This window comes from Ptychodera flava, chromosome 5 (genome assembly GCF_041260155.1).
Source record: "Ptychodera flava strain L36383 chromosome 5, AS_Pfla_20210202, whole genome shotgun sequence".
Classification (NCBI taxonomy): Eukaryota; Metazoa; Hemichordata; class Enteropneusta; family Ptychoderidae; genus Ptychodera; species Ptychodera flava.
The window spans coordinates 20,932,018-20,959,050 of record NC_091932.1 but is presented as its reverse complement, the minus strand read 5'-3'; the positions used below and the strand labels follow the sequence as shown (position 1 = coordinate 20,959,050).

At 36.6% G+C, this 27,033-nt stretch overlaps 2 protein-coding genes across 7 annotated transcripts in view; both read left to right on the top strand.

Moving 5' to 3' along the window:
* Positions 1-22,122, top strand: part of LOC139133226 (coiled-coil and C2 domain-containing protein 2A-like) — a 58,659-nt gene extending 36,537 nt beyond the window's left edge. For 2 of the 5 annotated variants that reach the window (XM_070699716.1, XM_070699712.1), the window contains exons 26-38: positions 140-329; positions 1,195-1,215; positions 4,657-4,674; positions 7,330-7,439; positions 7,991-8,186; positions 9,186-9,365; positions 12,451-12,651; positions 14,764-14,853; positions 15,458-15,709; positions 16,150-16,272; positions 17,399-17,457; positions 17,888-18,065; positions 19,163-22,122. In XM_070699716.1, coding sequence (XP_070555817.1) covers positions 140-329; positions 1,195-1,215; positions 4,657-4,674; positions 7,330-7,439; positions 7,991-8,186; positions 9,186-9,365; positions 12,451-12,651; positions 14,764-14,853; positions 15,458-15,709; positions 16,150-16,272; positions 17,399-17,457; positions 17,888-18,065; positions 19,163-19,351 — 1,807 coding nt within the window. In that variant the 3' untranslated portion in view covers positions 19,352-22,122. The remainder of the gene's footprint in view (positions 1-139; positions 330-1,194; positions 1,216-4,656; positions 4,675-7,329; positions 7,440-7,990; positions 8,187-9,185; positions 9,366-12,450; positions 12,652-14,763; positions 14,854-15,457; positions 15,710-16,149; positions 16,273-17,398; positions 17,458-17,887; positions 18,066-19,162) is intronic. The other 3 variants (XM_070699714.1, XM_070699713.1, XM_070699715.1) reach the window with 3 other exon arrangements.
* An 833-nt stretch (positions 22,123-22,955) lies between these two features.
* Positions 22,956-27,033, top strand: part of LOC139133239 (diphosphoinositol polyphosphate phosphohydrolase 1-like) — a 58,567-nt gene continuing 54,489 nt past the window's right edge. For both annotated transcript variants that reach the window (XM_070699736.1, XM_070699737.1), the window contains exon 1: positions 22,956-23,197. In XM_070699736.1, the coding sequence (XP_070555837.1) occupies positions 23,075-23,197 (123 nt within the window). In that variant the 5' untranslated portion in view covers positions 22,956-23,074. The remainder of the gene's footprint in view (positions 23,198-27,033) is intronic.

The window sequence follows — 27,033 nt, the reverse complement described above, 5'->3', positions numbered from 1 at the left end:
AATGTTTTTATTCCGTAAGAAATTTTACCATGAATGTCAAAAGTGTATGCGTAAGCTTTGCCATTCCGTAAATCAAGATGTGACCATCTTCTCAAAGATACCTATCAGCATATTGTTCATCTTTGTTCTCCTGACACAGGTTGCTTTCAGCAAACCTCTTGAAATTAGCGGAGCCAAGGCGACCTCTGAAACCAGTCAGAAAGGAAAGGAAGGTAGTGACAGCTCAGAGTTTAGGACAAACTGAAGTGAAAATCCTGGTGAACATCGAGAGAGCGTTTGACGTGCCTGTCAGGAAGGAAGCACTCACTCTTACTGAACTTGAAGCTGCTGTAAGTACCCTATCCCATGTGTTTTCTCAAATGTACAGGGTCCATGTTTTCCTGGACAGTCCTTCAAAGTCCCAGACTTTAAAAAGCCTAGAAAGTCCTTGAAATGTCCTTGAAAATGAAATTGTATCCTGGAATGGAAAGTCCTGGAAAATTGATAAGCGACCGGTAATTTTTAAAAATGATAAAGATAATCAATAGTGATATCATAAAATTGATATATATATATAAGTAATATATAAAAATGATACTGTATTAAATTTTCATAATAATGATAACTAGAAAATGGTTTGTTTGCCCTCAGAAAGACCTTGTTATTGAAAATGTACTTAAAGTCTTTGAACTTTAAGTGACTTTGAGTTTATGGACACTGATGTATTGCAAACAGAACAATCTTTTATAAGTATCGATAGCTTCTCAAAGAAAAGATGAAATAGGAATTACAACTTTGAAGAACAGCATTTCAGCAATGCCAGTGGCATTGACACCAAAAAGATGTGAAGCTGCTTTGTTACCCTGGTCAACTTTCACTGACATGATAAAGCCAAGTACAAAGAAAAGTTTGCAACTTTGTCATGTGATGTTTTTGTGTTGAATAGGAACACACTAAAAGAAGCCAGTTTCGGCTGTTGAGAAACTTATATAACAATTAATAACAATCTGGAATTCTTTATCTGGTTATAGATGATTTTTTGCCGCATTTATTCATACCATAGAACATTAATTTATACCATCAAGATTACATTTATCATGATCATATGATAAAAATCCAACCAACAGAAGCTGGAATTGTAAAATTTATTTGCGCTTCAAGGATCTACAGAACTACCATTCACAAATGTTGCTTTTATTATACTTTTTATTTCAGGGTGGTGTGAATAGTGATTCTGTAAGTCCAAAATGATGTATAACTTATATTCTGTGATAGGAAAATCTAAGATAACTAACCAGGATTGATTGACAGAGCTGGTCCCTCTCTCTTGTGTGTGATTAAAATACTGTGTGATGAATGATCCATTCAAAGGACAGTAGCTGTAACTTTTGATGATTTTTTCACTTTTTTGTTTTAAATATCAACCACAGTTTCTTGTTCAAAACCCCAAACCATGTTGAGATACACAGTATTCAGCCTGTACATGTGTAGACTGCACTGTTATTGTTGACAAGTGAATTCTGGTCTGGACTAGAATTCAAAGGTAAACAATAACAATGCATTTGAGACATATAGACACAATGATAAGCTAAATAGTTGGTAATTCAACATTCTTTAGGGAGTAGAACAAGAACTTGCAATTGACATACAAAACAAAAATAGTGAAAATATCAAGAAAAGTTACAGCAAGGTCCCTTTAACTTTCTGATTAACATTTGAAATCTCTTTTTTCCGAGACAAGTCTTGTGATTGAGTAAAACTGCAAACAACTTTATGAAAAATCAGTCAAAGTATCATTCAACAAGACTTTTTCCTGTGAACAGAAAACAAGCCAGGGCAATCGTTGAGATATTTGAGATTTGAAGATTGAAGATATTTGTACTCACGCACACATTTATTTGCTCAACGATTGAATTACTGTGTTTTCAGCAGAACACCGAAATTTGATGCCTTCTCCAAATTTCAGGAAAGAAGACAGCCATGCTGTACACATCATTTCTACTAACTTCAATGACATTTCCTATCAATCCAACCATGGATAGATTGTCAAATCTATAACTATATTTCATTCATGTACTGTATTTTCTACTCCATCCTACAACTATATATAGTCTTCAAGGAGACTATATTAAAGCCCCTTTAGCTGCCTCTTGTTGCATTTATTTTTTGATGAAATGGTTTGAAATAAAATGCAACTTATGCAAAAATGCTTACTGAAGTGTGACCACAGAACGATTTTCAGTATTCAGCGTGTTCATTTTTAGCCGGATGCCGGCCAAATTGACCGGCTACTTTCGTATTTTGGCCGGCTACTTTTCAGCACTGTTTCGCTCTAGCCCCAAAATTCTGGTTTGATAACAATATTTTGATTTTTTGGTGGTTGTGCAAGCCGGAAATAATATTTCAGAAGAGTCGATGTGGCTATATACGCGGTGAACTTGTTGCTATCACTGTAGTACCGCGATCAACGAACGTGTTGTACTATACTGGGAATTGCTCTCGAGGTCAACCCTGCTTTCCCGATCACAGCCCGAATTATTCCGACGTTCACATCGGGTATAGCCGAACATTGGACAAACATACAAGTACGTAATGCCCGCGAATAGCCGACCATTTCCGAATGAAGCCGACGTTGTTTCGCTCAAACGCGGAAGAGAAAGTCGACGCTTGAGAGCTTTGGTTTTCTGCGTAAGAGTAGGGCCTAGTCTGATGGGTTTGGTAGGTTTTTGATCAAATCTAAAGCGACCACAAGTTACTGAGTCTCATTTTTCATACTTTTGAAACGCCATGTCAATCCATCCATGGTCGATCACAATGTCAATATTCAACTCAAGTCGATCGACATCGCGTTTTGTTGAGGGGCCGTGGTTGTGTGCTTCGCGGAAGAGAAAGTCGACGTTTGAAAACTTTGATTTCTGTGTAAGAGTAGGTTTTGCGAGGTTTTAGATCAAATCTAAATAAACAAAAAATTACTTGGTCTCCCTTTCCGTACCTTTGAAACGCTACGTCTATCACAGTGTCAAATTTCAGGTCGACCGATATCGCGTTGTGTGTACTGTATTACAATCGACTGCCGGTGCTTTGCACACATACGGTGTAGCACCGTCCCTCCGGACAGGGGTGTAGTACAGGTTGGTGTTCGTATAGTTTCGGATTTTATCAAACATGAACACTGAAATTTAGCTCTCTTTCTTTTAATTATATTCAACATCACCAAAAAATCAATAATCAGCTCGCGGATTCGTTTTATTGTGAAATTTAATAGTACAGTGAATTGAAATCACTGAAAATTGTGTTCCTATAATTCATTGAATTGCATGAATAAACTGTTTTATTTTACTGTATCTTCAGTCAAGTTTATTTAAATCAGTAAAAAACTTTGTACAGCCAGACTGGTCAGGATTTAGCGGATAGTTTTCTGGGTTGTGAAAACCCCTATCTAAGATGTATTTCAAAATGTTTGTTCAAGTCATGAGCTAAATATAATTCTACACAGCAATCTGGTGAAATTTTGCTAGTATCATTGCCAACTGAATGCAGTTATCCTAATGACAGGCCTGAGTGATATCAAATTAATTTTTCTGAACTGAACTATCCCACGAAAACAGTTTGTAATTGATTGAAGATAATTATTCTGTATGCTGAAATGGTTTTTCATACTGTACAAGAATGCATGAAATTACTCCAAAATGTCTTAAAATTTAAAAATTTCTTGCACACCCCCTCCCTGAAAGCCTTCACATGTGTGTATGTTGAAATAGCCTTTTATACACTGCATAAGAATACATAAATTACTCAGGAATGTCTTCAAATTAAAAAAATCCTTATCACCTTAACACTCTTATGCTGAAATATTCTTTCATACAGTACAACAATGCATGCAATAATCTAAGATGTCTTCAAATTTTAAAAATTCCTTGCACACAGGGAGGGGGACCCCTCCCTGAAACCCTCCCCTGTGTGTGTAGGAAAAGCTTCTCACACACTGTTTAAGAATGCCTAAAATTGCCCAGAAATGTCTTCAAATTAAAAAAATACTTAATACCCCCCCCCCCCCCCCCCCCCCCCCCCCCCCCCCCCCCCCCCCCCCCCCCCCCCCCCCCCCCCCCCCCCCCCCCCCCAGGGAATTTGGTTGCATACAGAAGCTAACCGCCTACTTTTCTAAATTTTCCGGCTACTTCAAAAATTTTTGAGAACCCTGGTATTGGTGATGAACGCATGACTTAGATTTTAACAAGTTTTTGAGTTGCAACCCAAATGTGGCCGCCACAAATTCACGCATAAGCGTCTGAATTTATTCGACCAACTCCATCACCTAGTATTAAAATGATGACATTTTCAAAGACGAGATAGGCTTAGAAACGGGATCCAAAACATCAATCCAAAGATTTCATGGTATTTTGTGGTGAGTGAAATGCAAAAAAGATACAGCTGATGGGACTTTAAATTCAAATATAGTAAGCATCACAGAATTCTAATGTTTTTATTGATGAATATCATCTTTCCAAAAACCATCACCCTTCACTGAATAAGATGTGACTTGATATCCCTCACATCATTTCTCAATCAATTGAATCATTTTTCACCAGTTGCTCTTTCTAATTTCTCTGTAACAATGAGAATATTTCTCTCTTTTTCTTTCTTGATGTCTTTTCGCCCACCAATGCTCACTTCTAGCTGATAACACCAGGAAAGGTAAACTCTATAGCTCTACACTGCCTTTTCAGTAATTTTCCATCATGTATTCTTCCATTTTGCATTCGTAGTCACTCAAGCCGACAACAACACACGCATACACACTCAGCATCCCTACTGTCATCGCATGATTTCATTCAAACTTTAATGTTCATTGCAAATTGACATCAAGTGAACAGCAAGCATGGAGACTGGTGACATCACGATACATTTACAAAATTTATAATCATCTTTATTTTGGTAACCATTTAGTAATTTTAACTTGGAGACCACATAAAACAGTTCACCACCAAAACTACATTTTGTTTCACTGTAAACATGGCTGACATGCCTCTTTTACCATATATGGATGTATGCAAATTTGCTGTAAAATTTCAAGTATGTTAAGGAGACCTTTCTTGCCTTATTCTTGCCAGCTTACAGCCACTGCATGTCACTGCAATAATGTAAATCTTGGAACCATTAACATGGATATTAACAAAAACAGCTTTGAACATGTTTTACAGAATTGGTATTATTGTTGAACGTGCAATTATTTTTGCCAGCATGTGTTGTATCTCATTTAAACATTTCCAACCACATTTAACTTCATGATACTTGTCCATAACCACACTCCATGATACAGTATGGTGGGATAACATTTGAAAGTAAATGGGGTTGAGCCATCATAGATCATAGAGTTCAGCATATTCAAGAAGCAGTTATTAGAAGCAAAGTTTAATTCTGCCGTTGTCTGCAGGGTGAAGCAAATCCAAGGTTCCAAGATCCAGTCATTTTTTTCGCTCAGACCATCAATTTGCTATTCCATTTGTTTAGCACAACCCAGTGTACATCAGTGCAGTTGTATGATTAAGCAATTAACCACACCCAGCGAAGGGTATACCACGAGATTTTGACCAGTTTATGACACATGCACTAGCAATTGTGAGTACATATATGTCACGAACTGGTCAAATCCAAGTGGCATACCTGTTACTGAGATCGTTTATTGCTGTTATATCAAAACAGTATACTGAAATTCTAGGATGAAACGTCAAAAAAGGAATTTTTCTGTAGCTGAGAGCGTGCGCGTGTTCCAACCGTGCTATGATGTGAATATAGCATGGTTATTTTCATGAATCAGCAAAATAGATTGCTGTATTTGTGTCATCAGTATACTGGTATGATATGATGTATAATGTATGCAGGGCAGATAATACTGGACTGCCGAAATGCTAGGCTATTTTTGATACTGGATCAATGACCATGGATCCGCTTGCCCATTGTCTTGTCTGTGTTGCAATCAAACTATCTTTGAAATTTTGTCATTCTGGTGTCTAATTTCTGGGAACAATACTTTCATGCATGATGTTATTCTAAATGTTACAAATAACCAAATCTGTTGTACTAATGCATGTTATGTGTTAAAAGTTCTCTCAGTCTTGTAACTCAGCCTTTGTGACATCTTTACATTTCTAATCTTTCTTACAGTGTAACCTTGTGCCTCCGTGTTAATACATTCAAATACATGTTTTTAATTGCTTGTTGTATTTGTCTCTGTGTATGTTAGATGTTCAGTGTCTGTCAGTGTATTTGTCATTTCATCTGACAGAGGTAGAATGCACCTCGGGGATAGATATACCGACTCTCAAATTTTAACCATAGTTTTCTGTCTGCTGCTCATGTGGGTCCGTTTTAAAGCCTGTAGAGTGAAGTAGAGTGAATGACATTTTTACCACCTTGTTTTTGTGAGAATTTGTCAATTTACCGGTATTTTTTCCCCGTAGAGTTAATACACGGTATAGCGGCCATTTTGAATTTCAATCAGAAAATTCCAATCAGAAAATTTGTTTCTCTGATCCAAAAATTTGCACAGTGACCCCTGCTTTATACTCTTAATTATGAAAGAAAAAGGTCCAAGTTTCCTCAAAGAAAGTTAGAACTCAGTTTAACTTTTTTTTTATATTTATCACATTTATTCGGTGTAATCAAAAAAAAAATACAGTAAAATAAATTTCACAGTCCCTGTAGATTCATCAAAGCATGAAAGAGAACACAGTTTAACTTTGTTTTGAGGCACATATTACTTTGACCAAAAACAGCTGTACTGCAGCATATTGAACTGTTATGCTGTGGTCACCATTTGATGTAATCATTAGGTATCAATCAAAAGTTGTCAAATATACAGTGAAGTTTAGACCTTTGAGTACAAAGACAGTTCAGTTTGCAAAGACACATATTTATGATTAGTATTTGATATAAACAGGCTTCTCAAGCTGAATAATGAGTATTTCAACATGCTGCAGAGGAGCATAAAACAGGAAAAACAGAACTGATTAGGTTGAAAGATGTTTTAGTAACAATATGTCTCTTTTCTGAAAAGCCAGTGAATCAAATACAAGTCTTTGAGAGACTTGGGATGATTTTCAGACCTGTGGGAAGTGTACATTTCAGTATTGGCCAACTATGATCTTTCAAAATATTTGTGTGTACTGTGAATGTATTATTGATTATTTTATAAGGTGAGCGTTGGTTCTCGTTCCCTGTCATTCTGTGTTTGAATGTTTTCATAAAACTGTTCTGTTGAATTTTCATACTCAGTTATGTACTAAAAACTGTTTTAAACTTGTAATTTAGAACCTAATCATTTTTTGTTTCTTGCCTTGGCTTGTGTAGGTTACAGTGAGGCCATTTGTGGAGTGTGTGTTTCAACGCCACACCAAACAGACCAGTGTTGCAGAAGGCCCTAACCCTAACTGGAGTGAAGAACTGTCGCTACCGTTCAAGTCAGTATTGATTTGAATCCTTTTGAATTATCTTGAACATTCCATTTGTGTCTTTCAAAAGATAATCTTTGGCGTCAGCAAACAAAGATTCAGAGTCAGGGACTTAAATTGTCAGTCAGAACTTGCGGAAGATGCTTTGTTCTGCAAGTCTATAGAAAGACTCAACATGGTAAGATTAAACATTCAGTGGATATTTGAGCAGGAAACTCCAACATCACATTGTGAGTGACAGGAATACAAAAAATATGTAAGTTAAACTTGAAGGATGTAAGCTCTCACTAAATGAAAGCACAGAGAAGAATCATCTGAGAGAAACTGCTTATTTCCAAAACCAAGATCTATATCAGTCTAGTTATCTTCAAGTTATAGTCTTTTCCTAAATTCTATTTTTCTTTCGTAATTGAACAGTAGCAGCGCTCTATTTGTTTGATCCCAAGAGCGCCACCAATGACAAAACTATGTATTCTTTTGTTTCTATCCATCTGACTCAAGTCATTATGTCAGCAAGTTTAACATTTGTAATTTGTTCCCTGTACCTATTTTCCTGACAGGCCACCAAACAACGATTACTCATCAGCTTCACTGCAGACTTGCAAAGATCTTGTTTATCTGAATTTGTTTGATGAAGTTGTGGTTGACATGCTGGAAGATGACAGAGCGAGGGCTACAAACATACACCAGAGGCTGGAGAGGAAATGGCTTGGTTCTCTCAAGATACCATTCTCTACAGTCTACTTCCAGGGACAGGTACGTTAGTTGCAGTTTTAAGGTAGTACACACCTCGAAAGTGAAAGACTTCAACTTTTGCTCAAACTTTCCTTAAGGAATCTTTCAACCATTCTCTTTCAAAATCAAGAACAAAAGTGAGGGGTCATTGTGCAGATTTTGGTACTCGAGAAACAAACTACCCAACATTTACCATCAATTGAAAGTCAAAATGGCCGCCATCCCCCGTGTTAACTTTATGAAGAAAAATTAAATTTTCAAATTTAACAAAACTAAGTGAAACCAGTGAAAACTTTACTTACTCCATGAGCTTCAAAATAAACCCCCAACGAATTGACCAGGGAAAAGTTGGAAACTTTTGAGAGTCAAAATATCTGCTACCGAGGTGCATTCTACCTTAACCCTTTCAATTCCAAAGTTTTGCGTAACTCCTTTAGAAGTGATGGCAAAGTTACTTATTGAAATAGGAAATATACCAGCATGTAAGATAACTTAGAAAAGCGATATGGCCACTCTTACTGTCTGTCTTGTCTCCAACAAAAATTACATATACTGTATGTCAGAAGATGTGATACCATACATTGCGTAGTTCCTCTGCTGTCCCAAAGACTTTGAAGATATTTAAGAGCATTGCATAAGGGATGAGTCATTAGATCTTGGGGGCAGGAAAAAACATACAATTTGGGTTTTTTTCACTTTCATCATTCCATAAGTTTACACAGAACTTGCTTTTATTTTGTACAGCATGTAGACTCTACAATTTACATAGTTCAGTCAATGAATATATTTCTCCACAAATCAGCACAGCTAGAAAATTTAGCAAGTTTAGTTGTACAAATTCTTTTTCCCTTTTATGACCACCCCATCTCAAAATGTAATGGTCCATCACTTATCTGGCTGAAATGACATTGACAGGACAAAAAAAGACTCGCCCCCTTCCTTCCACGATCCCTTATGTTTTTACAGTGTAACTATACATTGCTTGTTTGTTCACAATTGTTTGATATCCCTGTACGACAGATTGAGGGTAATTTCCGACTGCAAGCTCCGCGAGTCTTACTGGGCTACCAGAGAGCCGGACCCATGGAAAACACCACCACACAGTACGGACAGGGTAAACGTGACACAGACAACACCTACCTGCAGCTGTTTATCACCATTGAACCAGCTCTATCCACTCCAGAACCAGTCAAAGAAAAGGTGAGTATTGTATGATCAGTGGATGACTTTGCGTGATTAACCATGTGTTTAGTGTGTTATTTTCAGTTTGTGTGTGTGTGCTAGCAAATTATCATAGAGTCTTGAGAAAGACATATCCTTTTGGGTTTTTTCTGAGAAGTTAAGATAACAAAAGCCATTACTCAAGATGAAGTCTTTACTCGTACTTACTTTGCTCATGTTGTGTGTATGTGTATAGACTTACAAATAAGCTGTAACTTTTAGGCAATGATTTCTTTTCTCTCGTTGTTATGTATATTTTCTTGTTCGTCTCTTAAAATTGATTATAAATACCACTGTTCATCTTGCCTTTACAACCAGCATGTTAATAATGTCTAATGTAATTGCGGATTACTGAATTTTAGTCTGGCCTAGAATGCATCAGTTAACAATAACATTGCATGTTGTATACATTGTGGTATATTGGCAAGGGGAAAGCTTTGTGTTTTCACACACTTCAGGGACTAGGATAAGAAAATATATGTTTTTAGTAGAACAGAATTGAATATCATCATAAGATGCGAGTATTGTCCCTGTATTTAAAGATGACATGTAACACATGTCACTATCCTGTAAAACATGTCTTTTTAGCTAGCATACTATTTTTTCTGCATATTTAGTTACGTCTGTCAATTTGCTACTTTTAATCTTTTCCCTGTATTTACTGTGGTTAAGACGCCATTTTAGCTGAATGAAAAACCTGCTGATTGCAATGAAAATTTGAAAACATTGAGCAAGCATGCAACTAATTCAAAGTGCTTTAACAGTATTGACAACTCAAACCATCAAATCATTGTAGTGTTTTGTCGGAAGAACAAAATGTAAGGGTAGAATGCACCTCGTCACAGATATTGTAACTCTCAAGTTTTCGCAATAGTTTTACAATATACTTCTTGTGTGAACTCACTGGAAGCTTTTTATGTATATTAAGTTTTCAACATCTCGTTTTTGTGAAAAATAAAAATCTAATTGTGCGCAAGTAGTATATAGGGAACAGTGACAGTTTGAATTTCAAATTGTTACGATTAAATAGTGTGTTTCTCTAACACCAAAAGTCTCGCTGTTATCTGTGATTTTTATCTGAGATTTAAAAAGGAATGGTTATGAAGTTTCTTTTAGCGACAGTTCGAGGAGAAGTTTAAAATGTTTTGTTACGAGGAGTATACTACCTTAAAATGCAGGAAACTCCTCAGTCGTTGAAAACAGACACCAAAAATGATGTTTGTTTGTGTGGTGTTGTGACTATACTGTTGCAGTTTACATGAATACAATATGCTTTCTCATTGTATGGTGTGCTACACTGCGCTTTTTTTTATTGACTTGGTGTTTTCTGACTATGCTGTTGTTTGCTGTGATTCTAACCTTTGTGGAGAAATTTTGGATGTGTAGTAGAGTAACCAACCATTCTCCCTCCCACCTAGCTGTGGTGGCAAAGAAGGTTATGCTATAAGAATATCAAAAGACAATATCTGATGGGTTTTTAAGAACCTCGGCAGGTATACCTGTGAGGATCAGAAATATTTGCATGAGAGAGAGACAAGTGGAAATACACAGTAATTTGCATTAATCTCTGGTAATCTGTGGAGTCTGTAGGGTTAGGGGTTTGGATAAAGTGTGAAACAGCTACAGCCCATTTTGCTGTTATATCTGCCCATAATTTATTTTCTGATGTGTTTTTGCAAGTTGTGCCTTCACAAAAATGTCTATACTTACACCTCGTGAGACATACAAATGCAATGAACCTCCCATCAGAAACTTTGCTTTACTGTAGACAGAGTGGCAAATGGCAATCCACTACTCTCCTGCCTTAGATGGTCCTACGCTGTTAGATTGCCTGTTAGGTCCCAGTAATTCTTTTAGTGGAGTTTAGAATATATGCTATGTCAACCATTACTGACAAATAATCTGTAGGGGTGATTGTGAAATTAAGGAATATTTTGTGTCGGGCCATTATGGCTTTCTGATTTTTTTTTTTTCATATTTATAATAACACATAATTTCTGTTTCATTTTTGCACATAAAAACATTTTAAAAGGCGGTAAGTTTGAAATCTTTTAATCCTGGTTAGTGACTTCATGAAGCTGATGTTACACGACTGTCACAAATGTAATCTGTTTTGTGATAGCAGTACCGGTGTCGGTCTGATATCCAGTGATACTGTTTCCCCTCATGAGTGTTTTTTTTCATCACCTCCCCATCATTGACTTTTGACAGCAAAAGATGAAGGAAATGTGAACAAAATAATGAAAGACAGGAAAAAGCTGCAACGTGGTTCTTCCTCACACATTTTATCTTTTGTCACTTCACTCCACCTCGATGTTCATCAGTTTAAAATAAATCATGCATTTCCTGCACATTGCTGCTTGCAGAGAATATCTTGATGTGTGTTTGATTGATCATTCACCATGGAAATGTTAAAACAGCGCTGGCATGTACAATGGAATTTTCCATCTGAACACTGAATGATAATAGTCAGTGGCAGATAGTTAAATGTTAAAGGGACCAAGTTGCTATTTCAGGTGTTTTTTCCGTGTCATGAAAAACCCCTGTAACCCTCTCACCACAATGGTATGGCCCAAATCCATTGTTATTGATGGTGATTGTGGACCTGTTTACAGGGAATGGGGGTGGGGGGTGGAGATGAACAAGGTAAATTCAACCATGAGTTCAAATAGAGCTGATCATATGTGATGGCATCAAATAAAACGTAACAGTACAGTAACTGTACACTGATATTTCCAGTTCATGAAAGCATTTATATCTGACAGATTTGAGAAATTGTATCATCATTTGAATAGAGTTTAAGGTCTGTTTCTGCCAGCGGTAGCCAATGTCAAGCCCGCAATGGTACATTTAGTTACAAACCTACTACCGTGATCAACGTAATTATGCAAAAATGACAAGAATTACACCCAAAGTCATCAACTTTGTCCCTTCAAGACAGCTTGCCACTTCACCACAGCCAAAATTTCACACTTTTTGATCACCCTGGCAATATCATGTCTGGGAGAAGATTCTTGGTAGTTACTTGAACAAAGCATGTTATTCTCTCCATTCCCTGACTCAGTTTGACACCACCGAGGACGAGAAGTTGCTGAACTTTGCCGAGAACTACCAGATGCAGTTTGAGAAGAAACACCCCAAGCGGGACATACTGACCACGGTGATGGACATCAATGGCAAGTCAGTGTTTGTGACCAGATACTTCAAAGCCCTGAAACCACCGGCAGAGCTGCTCAGCGCTGAGTCGAACCCATTGAAACAAGCTGTAAGTTTCATAATGTTGTACAATGTTAAGTTTAAAGCAGATTCAATGGTTTATATAACCACTTTTTATCACAGAGGTGGGGGAATCATCAAAAGAAATTTTAACATCTAATAAACAGTCATTCAATTAATGGTAATTCTAAATTATTTCCATTTCATGATGCTAAATTGCTATTTGCACAAATTTGTGTTTGATTTCTAGTCATATCAGCATTTATACATCAATCACCATTTGTCTCAATATTTACAATCCTCAGTGTTCTCTATTCAAATTTATCTACATGTCTGTACATGTACATGTATGAACATTTCTGTGGATAGTGTGTAGATTTTGAGCAGGCTTGTTTTTATCCTGCATATTGTACTGAATTTGAATGTCTGAGAAGAAATGTTTTCTCTACACCTTCCTGAAATACCCACAAGTACAATGCACTGTGCATGTCAATATTACCTTGGTGCAGGTAAATTGCCAGGCCAACCTGCACACTGTGCATGTTGAAAATGACAGCATATATTCGGATCTTTACCAGAGCCTGTTGACTCATGTGGTACATTTAGTTATTTATACTGGTAAAATTTACATAGTTTATTTCAAATCTAACGAAATTGACTGACTGAAAGCATGAAGCCACATGTCGTGTTAGATGAAGACGTTTTGTGAAATAAGACAACATACATTGTATCTAGCCTGAAAGTAATATTACCCCACACTTCAAAGGCTATATTCTATGAACCCTTGCATGGGATGATGGGACGTTTGACTTGGAGTATCTTCTTGATACACTACCAGTGTAACTCTATCAGTGTGCAGGTACTGATAAGCTGGTGCATGCTGATGAAACACTTGACACGCATAGTGGGCATGTTGGCAAAAACAATCCGTTGACCTCTGAACCGTGATATATTCTATATGACCTTAAATCATTGTGGGGATTCAGATTGTTCTCTATTGTGCCGGTAATTTATCACATAACTCAGATACTTGTACCTGGTATGCACATTGTCACAAAGTTTTTTTCCTGACTTCAATGACGGAACTTAAAAACTTTGTTTAAAAACTTGAGGAGGGGGGTGATTAGTTTTAAAACATAGAATGGAACATACAGTAGTTTCTGTTCACACCCAGCTAAAACCAGGACTTAAATAGGACGCCCTCTACTGACCCCCGAGTCAGTCATTTCAAATACCATCAGGAACTATCAGGCGTGAGAGCAACCACATCAGCAACCATACTGATTCAATTTATCAGCTTTACAGAAAGGTCAGCAGTTCAGTCAGAAGTCACAAATATGTCTCAAATTTTTTGAAAAAAACTGGCGTTGTAAACAGTAAGAGTGTATCAGTGAGATATTTTGTTATGGTGATATAGCACGTGAGCCATCAGCTGTCTATATGTATAGCATTCATAAAAATTTCTGAAATACATGTAATCATATACAATAATAATATCATAGTAAAATGTGAGTCACATATGCCATAGATATCCAAGCTATGCACTGTGTATCCAGTTCCCCTCATGTCCGCAAAAAAGTCGCTACAAACACATTCCACATTAATGAGAGAAATTTTATCATACAACACGCAGTCAAAGTTCATTATATTTATATGATCACTAATTCTTTCACAATATTGTGATGACTGACACCGAACGATATGCAGTCCTATCTTTGAAAAAATGTTTTGACTTTTGAAAAATGTTCCGACTCTTGCCACCATGTTTCATAGTCACCAAACAGTAAAGAAATGCAAAAGAAATCTGCATCAGTATTGAGGTTTGCCTGCCATTTTAAAGTCACAAAAAGGTAAAGAAAAAGGAAAGATTTCCTTTTTACTATATTTTACCTGTACTAAAACAATTTATACAATAATTCTCTACATTGTAAATGCAGTGTAATAGTTATATTAAAATTCTGAAAAGAATAAGAAAAATAATATTATCTTAGGTTTGACTGTAACACATTAGAGTCTAAAAGACAGCAAAAGAAGTTATCTGTGCCAAAATCTACTTTGGGTATCAGTCATAAGTCTACTAAAAAGAATTGACTCCATCCCTACATAGGAAGAGAATACAGTTTTTCGTGGATTGTTGATATTCTGTCATATTTGTTTTCAGGAATTGATAGCCCGGTTTGTATCACTGATACCGTTTGTGTCCGACAGTGTTGTCTTCCCCGGTATGTGTGACATATGGAGTACATGTGATGTAAGTATTCATGCACTGTCAATCCTGTAACACTTCAACTCTTCTAGTTTCCAATCTGGCAGCTACACTGAGGTATATGCATTAAGGTCTGGGAGATATATCACTCCATATTTTGGATAGTTTATAAACATACTACTGTCCATGCAGATTTGCTGTCCTTTATTGTGACAGGGTAGGAAAATCAGGGCACATTACAAGTTTGCATTTGAACTTCGCAGAGATATAGAAGTGTAATAGAGTATATTAATTATCAGGAGAAAATGTTCAGAACTACGATCCCATGAATTACAATTTTAATTTGCTTGTAAGGTATAACCTTGTTCATTTGACTTTTTGATAATGTGTTGTGGTATAAAGTGCAATATTGTGGCATGTGTACGGTACGTGTGATTTAACCTTTGACCCTAGCCTTTGGTCTTGTACCCCCAGTGCATATATATGATGATGTGACCCTTCCATTGTAACATAGTATGCATAGTACTTGGCCTCAGCCACCTTTGTGATCAACATTACCTTATCTCTCAATTTCGGTAGGTCAGCATTTCATTTGACCTTTCACCTTTCAGTGACCTTTGACTGAAAAATATTTGTACTTGTTTTGCAGCAATTTCTTCAAATGTTACAAGGTGATGAAGAAGAGCATGCGGTGTTGCTATGCAACTACTTCCTTCATCTTGGCAAGAAAGCCTGGCTGCTGATTGGATCGGCCATACCTGAAGGTTCAACGACGTATGTACTAACAAGAGAGGCCGATAATAACTTTCTGATCTGGAACCCCAGTACCGGTGAACACTACCCGCAGTATGATAACTTCTGTCGATTGAAGAGTGTTGGATGTCTTATAAATCAAGAAAATGTGAGTTCATCTTGACAATCTATATGCCTAAAGCCACTGCATCAAAACAGGTCGCAAGCCACAGTCTCATACTCTGGACAGCAGCAGCACTCTGAAAAGGAGTACAAACTCTGCCACAACATGACAAAATAATATGATTTGTGACATTTTTATCAAACAAAGAAGCCTGTTCACCCCACTTCCCCACAGACAGGTCCACACACACCATTGACAACAATAGGTTTGGACCAAACCATAGCGTGAAAGTGTGATGGCTGTGCTTGTGTCCAAAAACCAAAGAATAATGCGCAAAATATTTATTTCATTAATCCAAAGATTTGTTGAATTCAAGGTGGATTCAAAGAAAGTTTTTTAATACGTGTTTAAATAGATATTCATAGATGGATGGACTGTATTTTCATTAGAACCTACAACTGATAAATTACGGCATGTCTCAACAGATCTGGGCCAACATTCAGCTCAATGAAGAACCGTACAGAATAGATTTTGATGTTACAAAGAGTAACATGTGGCGACCTCTCTTCACAAAGACTTTCTCCAATCCAAACCTCACCAGTGTACAGGTAAGTCAACCGATCTTTCCTGAACTAAAATCCTGACAGGTAATGCAATGATGTCAAAAGCACGGAATTGTTAGTCGATAAAAACATATAATAAAGTTTGTTGGTTTTTCCACACTAACTGTGTATATTATATGGTATGCTGCACCTTTTCCATGTAACATTTGGTGTACCATAAGATTTGTCACTTGTGTTGTCAAAACGTGTTTCCATAGTTACACACTCAGGTGTTCCTTGTCATTGCTTTACACTAGGGCTAATTCCAATTATGAGTAGGTTCTGTCAAACATTAATATAAAAAGTTTCATAAGATTTAGGAACTAGCAGTATCAGAATGATAAAAAAGTTTTTTTATTATCATCAGTGTCTTGTAAGAAACCTTAAAAACTACATGAAGTGACTGAAACACATTACAGGCTGTATGCAACAGTTAACACCCAACCAAATTGAACAAAATTTGTCAGAATTTCTTGAGTTTTGTAACAATAACTGCAACTATTTTGCAGTGGTCACCTATTCCAGTTGAAAGCATTTTCTACACCAATTATGTTGTATATCTTAAGCATACTGTTTCAACATTTATTTTTAGGTGGTATACACCTTCAAGTCGAAAGTGAAAGACTTAAACCTAGCTCAAACTTTCCTGAATGAAACTTTCAGCCATTCTAGTTACCAAATCAAGAATTAAAATCAAAGTTTACCATGCAAAGTTTGGTATTAGAGAAATAAATTACAAAACGTTTACAAATATTTGAAATTCAAAATGGCTGCCATCCATGTGTTAACTCTATGGAGAAAAATAAAATATTCAATTTTCGAAAAACTAAGACAATGATTAAAATTTTTCTTATACCAAAAGCTTTAAAATGAGCCCCACAAGTGGTAGATAAGAAAGAATTGTAAAAATTTAAGAGTCCAAATATCTGTCCCAAGGCATATTCTACCATTAGATTTGTCCGCAAACCTCCCTCCCTATGTAGAGTTCAGTATTCCTACCTGTTACCCAGTGGGATGAATGGGCCATACCATACAACACTCAAGGGGTGGACAAGGTTTGCTTTCCACTAATCTCGAAGCATCAAACACAAACCCAGCTTGACTAATGACAACATTGTTTGTATCTCTGCAGGTTGATGAATTGCGTTATTACCAAACAGACAAAGGCTATGTTTCTGATCTGACAGACAAGTAAGTAGACACTGTGTAGGCGTATTTGAAGACTCAACAAAGAGTAAAAAGTTCAGAAAATATATGCAACATGTCGTTCGGCATCTCTGTAGATTTGCCATTTAATCAAGAACGCTACCACAGAATCTACAGACATACAGGGCTCTCAGGGGCCAAGCTGCAGTTTGCAGTTTATTATATACGGGGGAAGTTCAGATCATAATATGACCATGCATGTGATTTTTGGACACTGAACCTTCTGCTTAGGGGAAGGGGTTAGAGTTCAACTGCAATTAGCTTTGTTTTCTATATGCACGTTTTACCCATCTGTAGTCTTTAAGACAGGTTGGATTATATTTACTTCATGTATTACGTCCCGTACAACACTCTTAAACAGACAGCGCCCAAGTACAGAAAGTTTCAAATGCTAACACTTTCCTTCACGCTACAGAATTGAGAAGAAACTGAGAGAGAAGCTGATGGAATGGCGCCCTCGTCACATCACCAGGTTCAACAGATACTGCACCCAGGTATTCCGTAACCTGCTGAGAAAGTTGGAAGAGAACAGAGGCAACGCTGCCATCATGGAGCACAAATCTGAACTGGAACAGGTCATGGGATCCTACACGGTGAGATAGTCCACTTTATGTCAGGGAGTTAGAAACGGTATCCCGGCAACTGCAAAGTAAGATACATGTGACAGATGTAAATTTAAAGGCAGACAGCTGAAGAATGCACTCCATTATTTCAACTTTTTTTTTCAAACAACAGAAAAGTTCACAAAGAAAAACAAATTGCAAATCATATGAAGAGTAGATTCCATTCTATATTTGGGTACTATTATCTGTATTCAGCATTTTCAGTGCCTGTGCGTGTAAAATTTTGTGATCTTCAAATATTCTTACTTTTCGAGTTCTCAGTATGATAACTGTGCCTTTATTAATATTCAGGCCAGAGTATTTAGATTCTTTGTTTTGCATCTGTACAAAATTTTGAAAAGCAAGCAAATAAGAGGTTCCAAAAAACAAAACAAAAACCGTTTGCATGCAAGTTCCATATTTACTTGATTTTGTCTATGTAATACCTGTTCAAGAATCATACAGAAACATCTCTTTTCAGTTCCATAGTTGACACTACAATGTGAGATTCAGCAGGCACGCAGTCGTTTAAAATACTTTTTACAAAATTTGTAAATAAAGAACTAGACGAGAATACGCTGTGCTGCAAGGTCCTATTCAAGTACACTAATTGGTTTTTTTTCCTGAAAAAAACAAAACCTACGTGCTCAGGCATACAAAGCAGAAAACATATTCACTTCCATAGAGGGATTTAAGTTTTATCCTGTAACAAATATACCTGCTTTTACTTTTCTGTCAATTAACACCTTTGTTCAATGGTGTCAGTTGTACAGGCCAACTAAATGCTCTGCAGGAAATATCTTCTGATAAATGAGCTCAGATATTTCACGTTATAAATTAGAGTTGTGACAACTTTGTTTTGACAGACTACACATTTGTGACAATATATCATTTCAAATCATGCCAATGGGAAAGGTTCATGAATAATGTAAATTACAGTCATCCATCCTCTATGCTGCCAAGACAATTTCAAGTTCACTAACAAAATTTTTTATAAGTAGCAGGGAAAATGCTCTACAGTATTATCATGCTGTTCATAATTTGGCAGTCTGCTGAATTCGTTAATTTTGTTTTTGTTTCTTTTTCAGATGAGTGGGTTCCCATTGAACTTGACTTACACAGAGATGGCTCCGATTGTAGATGCTGTTTACAGTACTGGCGTTCATGTCAATGAATCCACAGATGTTGAATTTGCATTGGCGGTGCACATTCACCCGTATCCCAACAACATTCTCTCTGTGTGGGTGTACATCGCGGCTGTTTCCAGGAAAAGATAAAGAGACGCCAGTCAAAATAGAGCAGAGTTCCGGAATAGGACTAGCCAGACATGAATTCCTAGGGGAGCATGTTCAAGTAGTCACACCCATATGTTAGTGGCCTTGCTCAGACTAAGTGTACATTGTGTACAATTTCAATTGTTCTTCGATCAAAACAGTGCCTTATGCAAAATAGTACATTCAAAATTGTTGGTAACCAGTGACTTTAAACACCAAAGAAATCTAACACTATTCAGGAAATCTATGTAGAATTTTGGCTTTTTGGTACATAAGTGGTGTTACCGCATCTGTCTACGTTCATATATTTTCCATGTTGACAGAGTTTCTAAGCTGTATTTGTAAATATTTTTATATGATGACAATGTTTAAGTAAAACACCATACATTCCAAGTTATATGAAGTGCCTTTGACACTGATCATTCTAAATAACTAGCATTGCAAGAAACACTGATTATATCTCCCAAGTTTTAAGGTTATGTATTCTTATCAGTGTTCGATCTGAAAAGAAATCTGTTAAAGGAATGCATGAAATCAGATGATTGTACAGAACTGAACAAAGTATGAAGGAGAGAATGGTGTTAACGTAGTTCAGACCTCAAAATTGAAAGACTTTCACTCAAACTTTAAACAATGCTCTTTCATAATGGAGAATAAAATCAAGGGTCACCTTGTAAAATCTGGTACAAGAGAAACAACAAACCTGATATTTACTGACACTTGAAATTCAAAATGGTCACCATCCATGTGTTAATTCTATGGGGAAAATTGAAGATTTTCGATTTTCATAAACTGCAGCGATTGGAACTTTAGTTACTCCATGAGCTTCAAAATGAGCCTTTGTTATATAAGTGGCAGACCAAACATGCAACGTACGAGTTTGAGAATCTGAATACCTGTCCCTGAGGCACGTTCTACCTTTAATAGTAACTCTTGTTCCCCCACCTATCTGGTAGAATTGATCAAAACTCACCAACAAGCTCGATATGGTGAAGAGGGTCTATACAGCCGTCAGACTTTGAGTCAAACAATATTACATACCCTGATAGATGGAATGTAGTAATATCACTGATTAAATTACAGAGCATCTATTAGTCCACAGAAACCTTGAATGTCTCAATTCCAACTTCAAAAAGCTAATAGCAGCAATATTACAGCTTTTATGAAATTGCTTAAAAATTGCAGTCGACAAAGAGGAATTGCGATCATGTTAGTGGCGTTTAAGAATCAGTGCTGTGAATAATCTTCCTATGTGAATTTTATAATTCTTAGGGAAATGTAAGTTACAAGATAATTTCAATAATATTTTAATGTTTTTGTTGATTTTAGCTTATTTATGTGTATCATAGCTACAGGAGCTGTTAGGTTTAGTCGGTGCCTGTTAAATGCATGTATATTTTATCAAACATTACCGTCCATATTCAAAAGTGTTTGTAGGTGGTCTCAAACGCATTGTACTTAGGCAGTTGCTATTTCTGTATCAATAATTTTGTTATTTATCTCAAAAGTTTCAGTATTGACATTCCATTGTTTAAACAAGGTATCCATGTCTTCGCATTTAAATCATGGAAATCTTGTCTATAGTTTTAAGTAAGATTTTTGTAATATCATTTTTCCAATCTAGTGATAATGAGTTGTCAGTTCATTACCAATCTGAGGGTCAGACACAAAATGTGATTCATGTGATTAAAAATTATAATTTATTGATATTATTTATTATGAAAATGAAAAGTTTTTACCACTAAAATGATGCGGTAAGTTTATACTTAATGCCTTCCTATATAATATTACTATATGAAATAATCAACTTTCTTTAATCATGGCTTATCAGGATTGTTTTGCTCCTTTAACCCTTTCACTCTATGGTTTGCCCCGATTCCATTGTTATCAATGGTGAATGTGGACCTGTTTACAAGGTAATGGGGTGAACAGGTTAAAATTTCACGTTCCTCTCTCTGCTCAAGTATGTCTGGACAAATGGTGGCATTTTTTGATCAACATTAAGATGTAGAATCACAAATCTGATATTTATAAGCAATGAGTGATCTCATTGTGGCCTGACTGTTATTTGAGGGTCAGATGTGGTTGAAGGCGATGTGATTATCTCGTCTTGCTAAATAAATTATTAGTCTTCACCATCATGTTTATATAAGAGGGACATCTATGTTTGAATTATTCCAAGTATTTCTTAGACATTTGTAAGGTTGCCTACTGTTTAGATAGAGAAATAGCCAATAACCAATCATTTTACATGTTTGCGCTTCAAATTGTTTGAACAAGCTATTTGATTGGGTACTGACTCTAGCCATCTGATAGGGCCTAGCAGGGTGTGGAACACTTAACTCCGTTATTATTCTCACCTGCTGCAGCAAATGTATTGTTAAAATCCTCAAGACATATTCATTATTTTAGAGTGTATCATAAAGTTATGATTTTTTTTTGTTATGAAGGTTTTTTTGTTTCTTTTAAGATTCCAGCCATGTAAAGTTCAACTTTCACTTGCCTTCTAATTTAAACAAGACTTTGCTTTGATCAAAGAAATATTTATTAGATAGTACTTACAGATTGTTCAATTTCTGGTGTACAGTGTATATAATGTATATACAGTATTACAAAACACTAGAAGAATATAATTAATTTAATTAGGGGAATTTTTGAAATTCTTTAATTGATCACTGTTCTAACTTGTTATTTTTGTGAATTTTCTCACATGTTCCATCAAAATACTTTGAAAATGAGCAATAAAGATGGTTAAATTTTGATGAAGTAAAGCAGATGTTGAAGTTCTTTGTATGATAATCGTCTATATATGTACTGTTGGTTATTTCTGTGAAGTCTTCCTTTGTTGGATAACCGATCCTGATGTTTTATTTGATTGATCAAAAGTTATGTGTGGTTATGTTGTTACTTTTTTTGCCCTGCCCAAGGGCTTGGCTGAAGTCATGTCCAGTTGCCCACTGTACTTTCTCACTTTGTTTCACTGTATTATTAATAAATGCCTCCCTATATAACTGACTTTTCAAATAATTTTCATAATTGACGGAGGTAGGTACATTTTTCCTTTAATGTTGCCCAACCACCTTAGCAGTGACCTTGTTATCATGAGCACACTACACTGCATATCCTCAGTGCTTTTCGTCATGTTGTCAGAAAGTTTTTCGTTGTTTGTCTCATGACACTAGTCTGCAATTCAAACACACTTTCAAACACCAAAAAAAAAGGATTTACATGTGATGATTATAGCAAAAAAGTAAATACTAAATTTTAAAAAATGCAGGTGAACTGCAAGCGGGCAACTTATTTTCGTAAGTCGCCGGCCGGGGTCGCTGGATCCCCCTCAAAAACAATTTGGCCGACTCGCAGCGATTTCGAAGCTGTTATCCAATTGGGTGGCTGAACCTTACCAATATAATGAAAACAATACAAATAGACTCCCTAAGTGGCTGTGAATAGTGACAATCGACCAATTAGATATAACCTTGCAAACACGCTGCGAGTCAGCCGAAACAATTTGGCCAGGCCTGGGCTAGACCCTAACATTCTCCACATCACGTCGCTGAGGGCTTGGGGAAAGCCCGACGAATGAGATCATCAGGATTGCGTTCTGACGTCATGCGAGACATTTACAGACATGGCGGTAAAGTACCCCGAGTGTGTTCGTGCGGATTCAACATGACTGAGAAGTGACATAAAGCGGCGAATTCCTACCTTCTGTTGTCGATATTTATGTCCAGTTTGAGTTCCGAAAAGATGGTGAAGCATAAGCCTAACTCCATCCGTACCTACGACGCCGAGGGTTTCCGTAAACGGGCCGCATGTTTGTGTTTCAAGAGCGATGCAGAACAGGAGGTAAGGACTGCACTGAGCAGCAAGTTGCACGCAGAGGCCAGGATACAGTGTATGTACACATATACTATATGCAATGTTCCTGGCGCCTGTTCTGCATTAACAACACCAAAACGGTAGTTTTAACTGTGGCTTTTTGAAATCTGCAACTCAGACAACGAATTCTGAAGGTCAACGGCGTTTATGAGTCCATCTGGAGCCAGAGGTTCCAACACGAGTATGAACCCTTTGTTTTCATTGGAAGGACGGGCCATTGTTTCCTACCGAAGCAGTGACCTGAAAATTGACGAAGACTCTAAATGAAAAGCATCTTGTTGTCCTGTGAGTGCAGATTACACTCTGCCTCTTATCTGCTATTGTCTTTAACGTTCCACAGGAGAATATGGGAAGCAATGAGCCAAAAACATCAAAACGGACACAAATAATTAAAAAATTTCACCGTTTCTCACGCCACAACAATTATTGATTTAATCACCAACTTCTTTATCTTTTGAAGGTCAAAGTATTTGTTTAGTTTTGTGGTGTGGAATAGGATATTTACGTAACGAATTCCTGCAAGAAACTGCACCGGTGTTTATCTCGCCATAGATTTTGCCACAAGCCCCAAATACATGTATATGTGCATACTTGACCGTTCAGCTGAGCATTTAGAGGTACAAGATCTCAAGAGAGACTTGGCAATGATGTCGTGACTTGGAAACAGTCCGTTCATGTCAACCTGTTATCTGCCCTTCATGTTAAGGTTTTGTCTTCTGTCTTTTATATAGCTATGGTCCAGAAAAAATGTTCCTCAGGATATATGAGCTCTAATAGGAAGTTTCCTATCCATAATTACTTAAGTCATGAATGTTGGGCAGTTGCCATGGTTTTATGATGATTGTATGGTATGAGGCAGATGATATCATTTCATACATACGTAGCTTGAACTTGACACGTGTAAATCTTAGAAGAAATGAAAAGTCATTTTCAAAATCAACAGTAGCATTGCTTGTTTCACAGGATGAATGGAAGTTTCATGATGGTGAGTAGGCTTCATACTGATTGTATTTGTCAGGTTTCTCTTGTACAAGTTGTAGTAGTACTGTATGGTTTCTCATTGTTTGTGTTATGCAATGAGACCCCTGAGCTCACTTGTCAGGCAAACGTTGTCAATCACAACCTTATATACAAGCAGGTATATAGTTTCAGTATGTCCAGTCTGTAGGAAGGTGAAAGATCAAAGTAAATATTTCGTGATGAGCAAATCAACCCAGGTTTTAGTTGTCCAAGGTCTAGTATCATGGTACAATTGTTGTGGTACAATTGTAGTAGTGCGTAAAGCTGTATCATTCAGCTCCATTTCAGCAATAACTTGTCCACAATATCATGGCATGGAGGGTGATTATAGGTTTGTTCAAAAGTATAGCTGTGTGTGCATTATTTGCTGCTGCAGGGTGAACATTCAGACAAATTTTATCTCAGTACACCTCACTTTATTATCGCTGCTTCAGATGATCTTATTCTTTTAATAGTATGTAATGAATTTTCACAATTTTAGTCAAAACATCAGTGGAACTAACAAGTAATTTTCTTGTAAAATTAAATTCCTAAAGTCGCATCAAAAATCTATTTTTGCATATTAATGATTGAACTCTGACATGGTCACAAATCAGCCCTTTTGAATGGCAAATCCACTGGCAAAACAGTCTGTAATCCTTTCAGACTCAGATCCATGAACTTCCCCAGATTCCTGTACAGTGAAATACTAGTTATTGATTTGATGTCGAACAATCTTCATGAAATTTACTCAACAGTTGTGCGTCGAAAGTTAAACAGACTATACAGTTTCAAATGTGCAAAAAGGGTAGCCTTTTTGTAACTTTCATTATTCTCCTAAAATGTGTCGTTTGCAGTGTTAGCCTTGCAAATATGATCCGATATGTAATGTTATTGTTGTCAAATTATTCCTGGTCCGGACTAAAATTGAGTAGTCAGAATAACATTCAACATTACTGCCACATTCAGACTGTTGATACATTGAACGCTATGCACTTCAACATGATTTGAGTGAGGAACAAGAAACTACAGACAGTACCGTATACCAGTTACTACAAAGTAGAAATTCTGGAAAATAATCAAAAGATACAGCTACACTGCATCATCCCTAGTTTTGATTTAAACCTACTTGTCAGAACCAACTGTGCTGTACAGCTGCTCTGGAAAGAAAATTATAGAAACATTTTGTCCAAAGGGCAGTGAAATTTTTTCATAAGCCCTCAGGAAATGTCCTTGAGTTGCAGGTGTTTAGTGCTATTAGGAACTACTGGGGTACATGATGATATCGCACAGAAAAATTGCAGAATCAGCTAGCTAATATTTCAGCAAGTGTGAGGCCTTTTATATAGATAATTAGTCAGAGGGTTGGGCATTGGCTACATCAATTTACATACAAGAAAAACCGATGTCTGATATGTATAGATAACTTCGATTGAAAAATATAATTTCCTCACAGATCCTGCAAAATCAACAATCATGAGTATTTTGGAGGACAACATTATATCACATACTTGAATGTATACAGAATGACCGGTAAAATCGATACATCGCATTAATTCTCTGACCGTTTTACTTTTTGACACCAAACTCTGTCCAGAGTATGCTGTTCATTGTAATACAGTCTGAAACTATACCTTTGAATATGAAGTGTATGGCCACAAATGTTTATGTATTCATTTGTGGAATATAATAATGATATTCAGATGGGAATTTTCCCAAGTTTTTGTTTTCTTTGACAAATAAATTATGAATTCGTGTTAGACATGAACATCCTGTTTATGAATGTGAAGAGACTTTCCATCAACTGCTATGCAAGGTTGTATTTCACTCTGTGTTTTGGATACACTGGTATGTGTAGGACATACAAAAAGCATTATGCATGTATGATCTGTGGTTGACAGTTTATTTCAATTTTATATCTTTGTTAAATGCTGAATAATAGTGTATGTGTTTGTAGTCATTATAATCATAAGGTTTTAGTATACATTTTTCCTGTATAAAGAGCCCAGATAAGTACAGGTACATGTAGAAGAGAACTTTAGAGAAAGAATGATTTGATAGAACCTACCACTTCTGTTTAAGGTAGTATGCACCTCAAAAGTGAAAGACTTAAACTTTTTCTCAAATTTTCCTGAGGGATTGTTTCAACCATTCTCTTTCAAAATCAAGAAAAAAAATCGGGGGTCACCATGCAAATTTTGGTACTAGAGAAACCAAACAAATAACCCAAGATTTACCAAATTTTTAAAATTCAAAATGGCCACCATCCCTGTGTTAACTCTATGGAGAAAAATAAAATTTTAATTTTCGAAAAACTAAGCCAGTGAAAAGTTTTCTTACACCAAGAGCTTTAAAATGAACCCCCACAAGTGGTATATCAGAAAAGAATTGTAAAGTTTGAGAGTCCGAATATCTGGCTCAGAGGCACAATCTACCGCACCACTGTGACTGAGACATCAACAGTACACATGCACCAACCTGAGCTCCACATATAAATTATTATACCAGTATATGTTTTTAAAAGTCTTTCACCGCTGAATCCTGACACAGCCCTCTGGCTCTGCATGGCTGAGTTGGACATCTGTACTGTGAAATGAAGGTGAAAAGGTTAAGGAGGTACTGTACGGAAGGCGTTTGCTGGATATAAAATAATACCTTGTGCAGTCAGTAATGTATTAAATAGCAGTATGCTTGGGCAAGATTAGCATTTGGCCAAACCATTGCGATGTAGGGAATTGAGATCTACATAGGCAAATTCGGATATACTAATCAGAAATGAAAAGGGACTGAAAAAAAAAGAGATC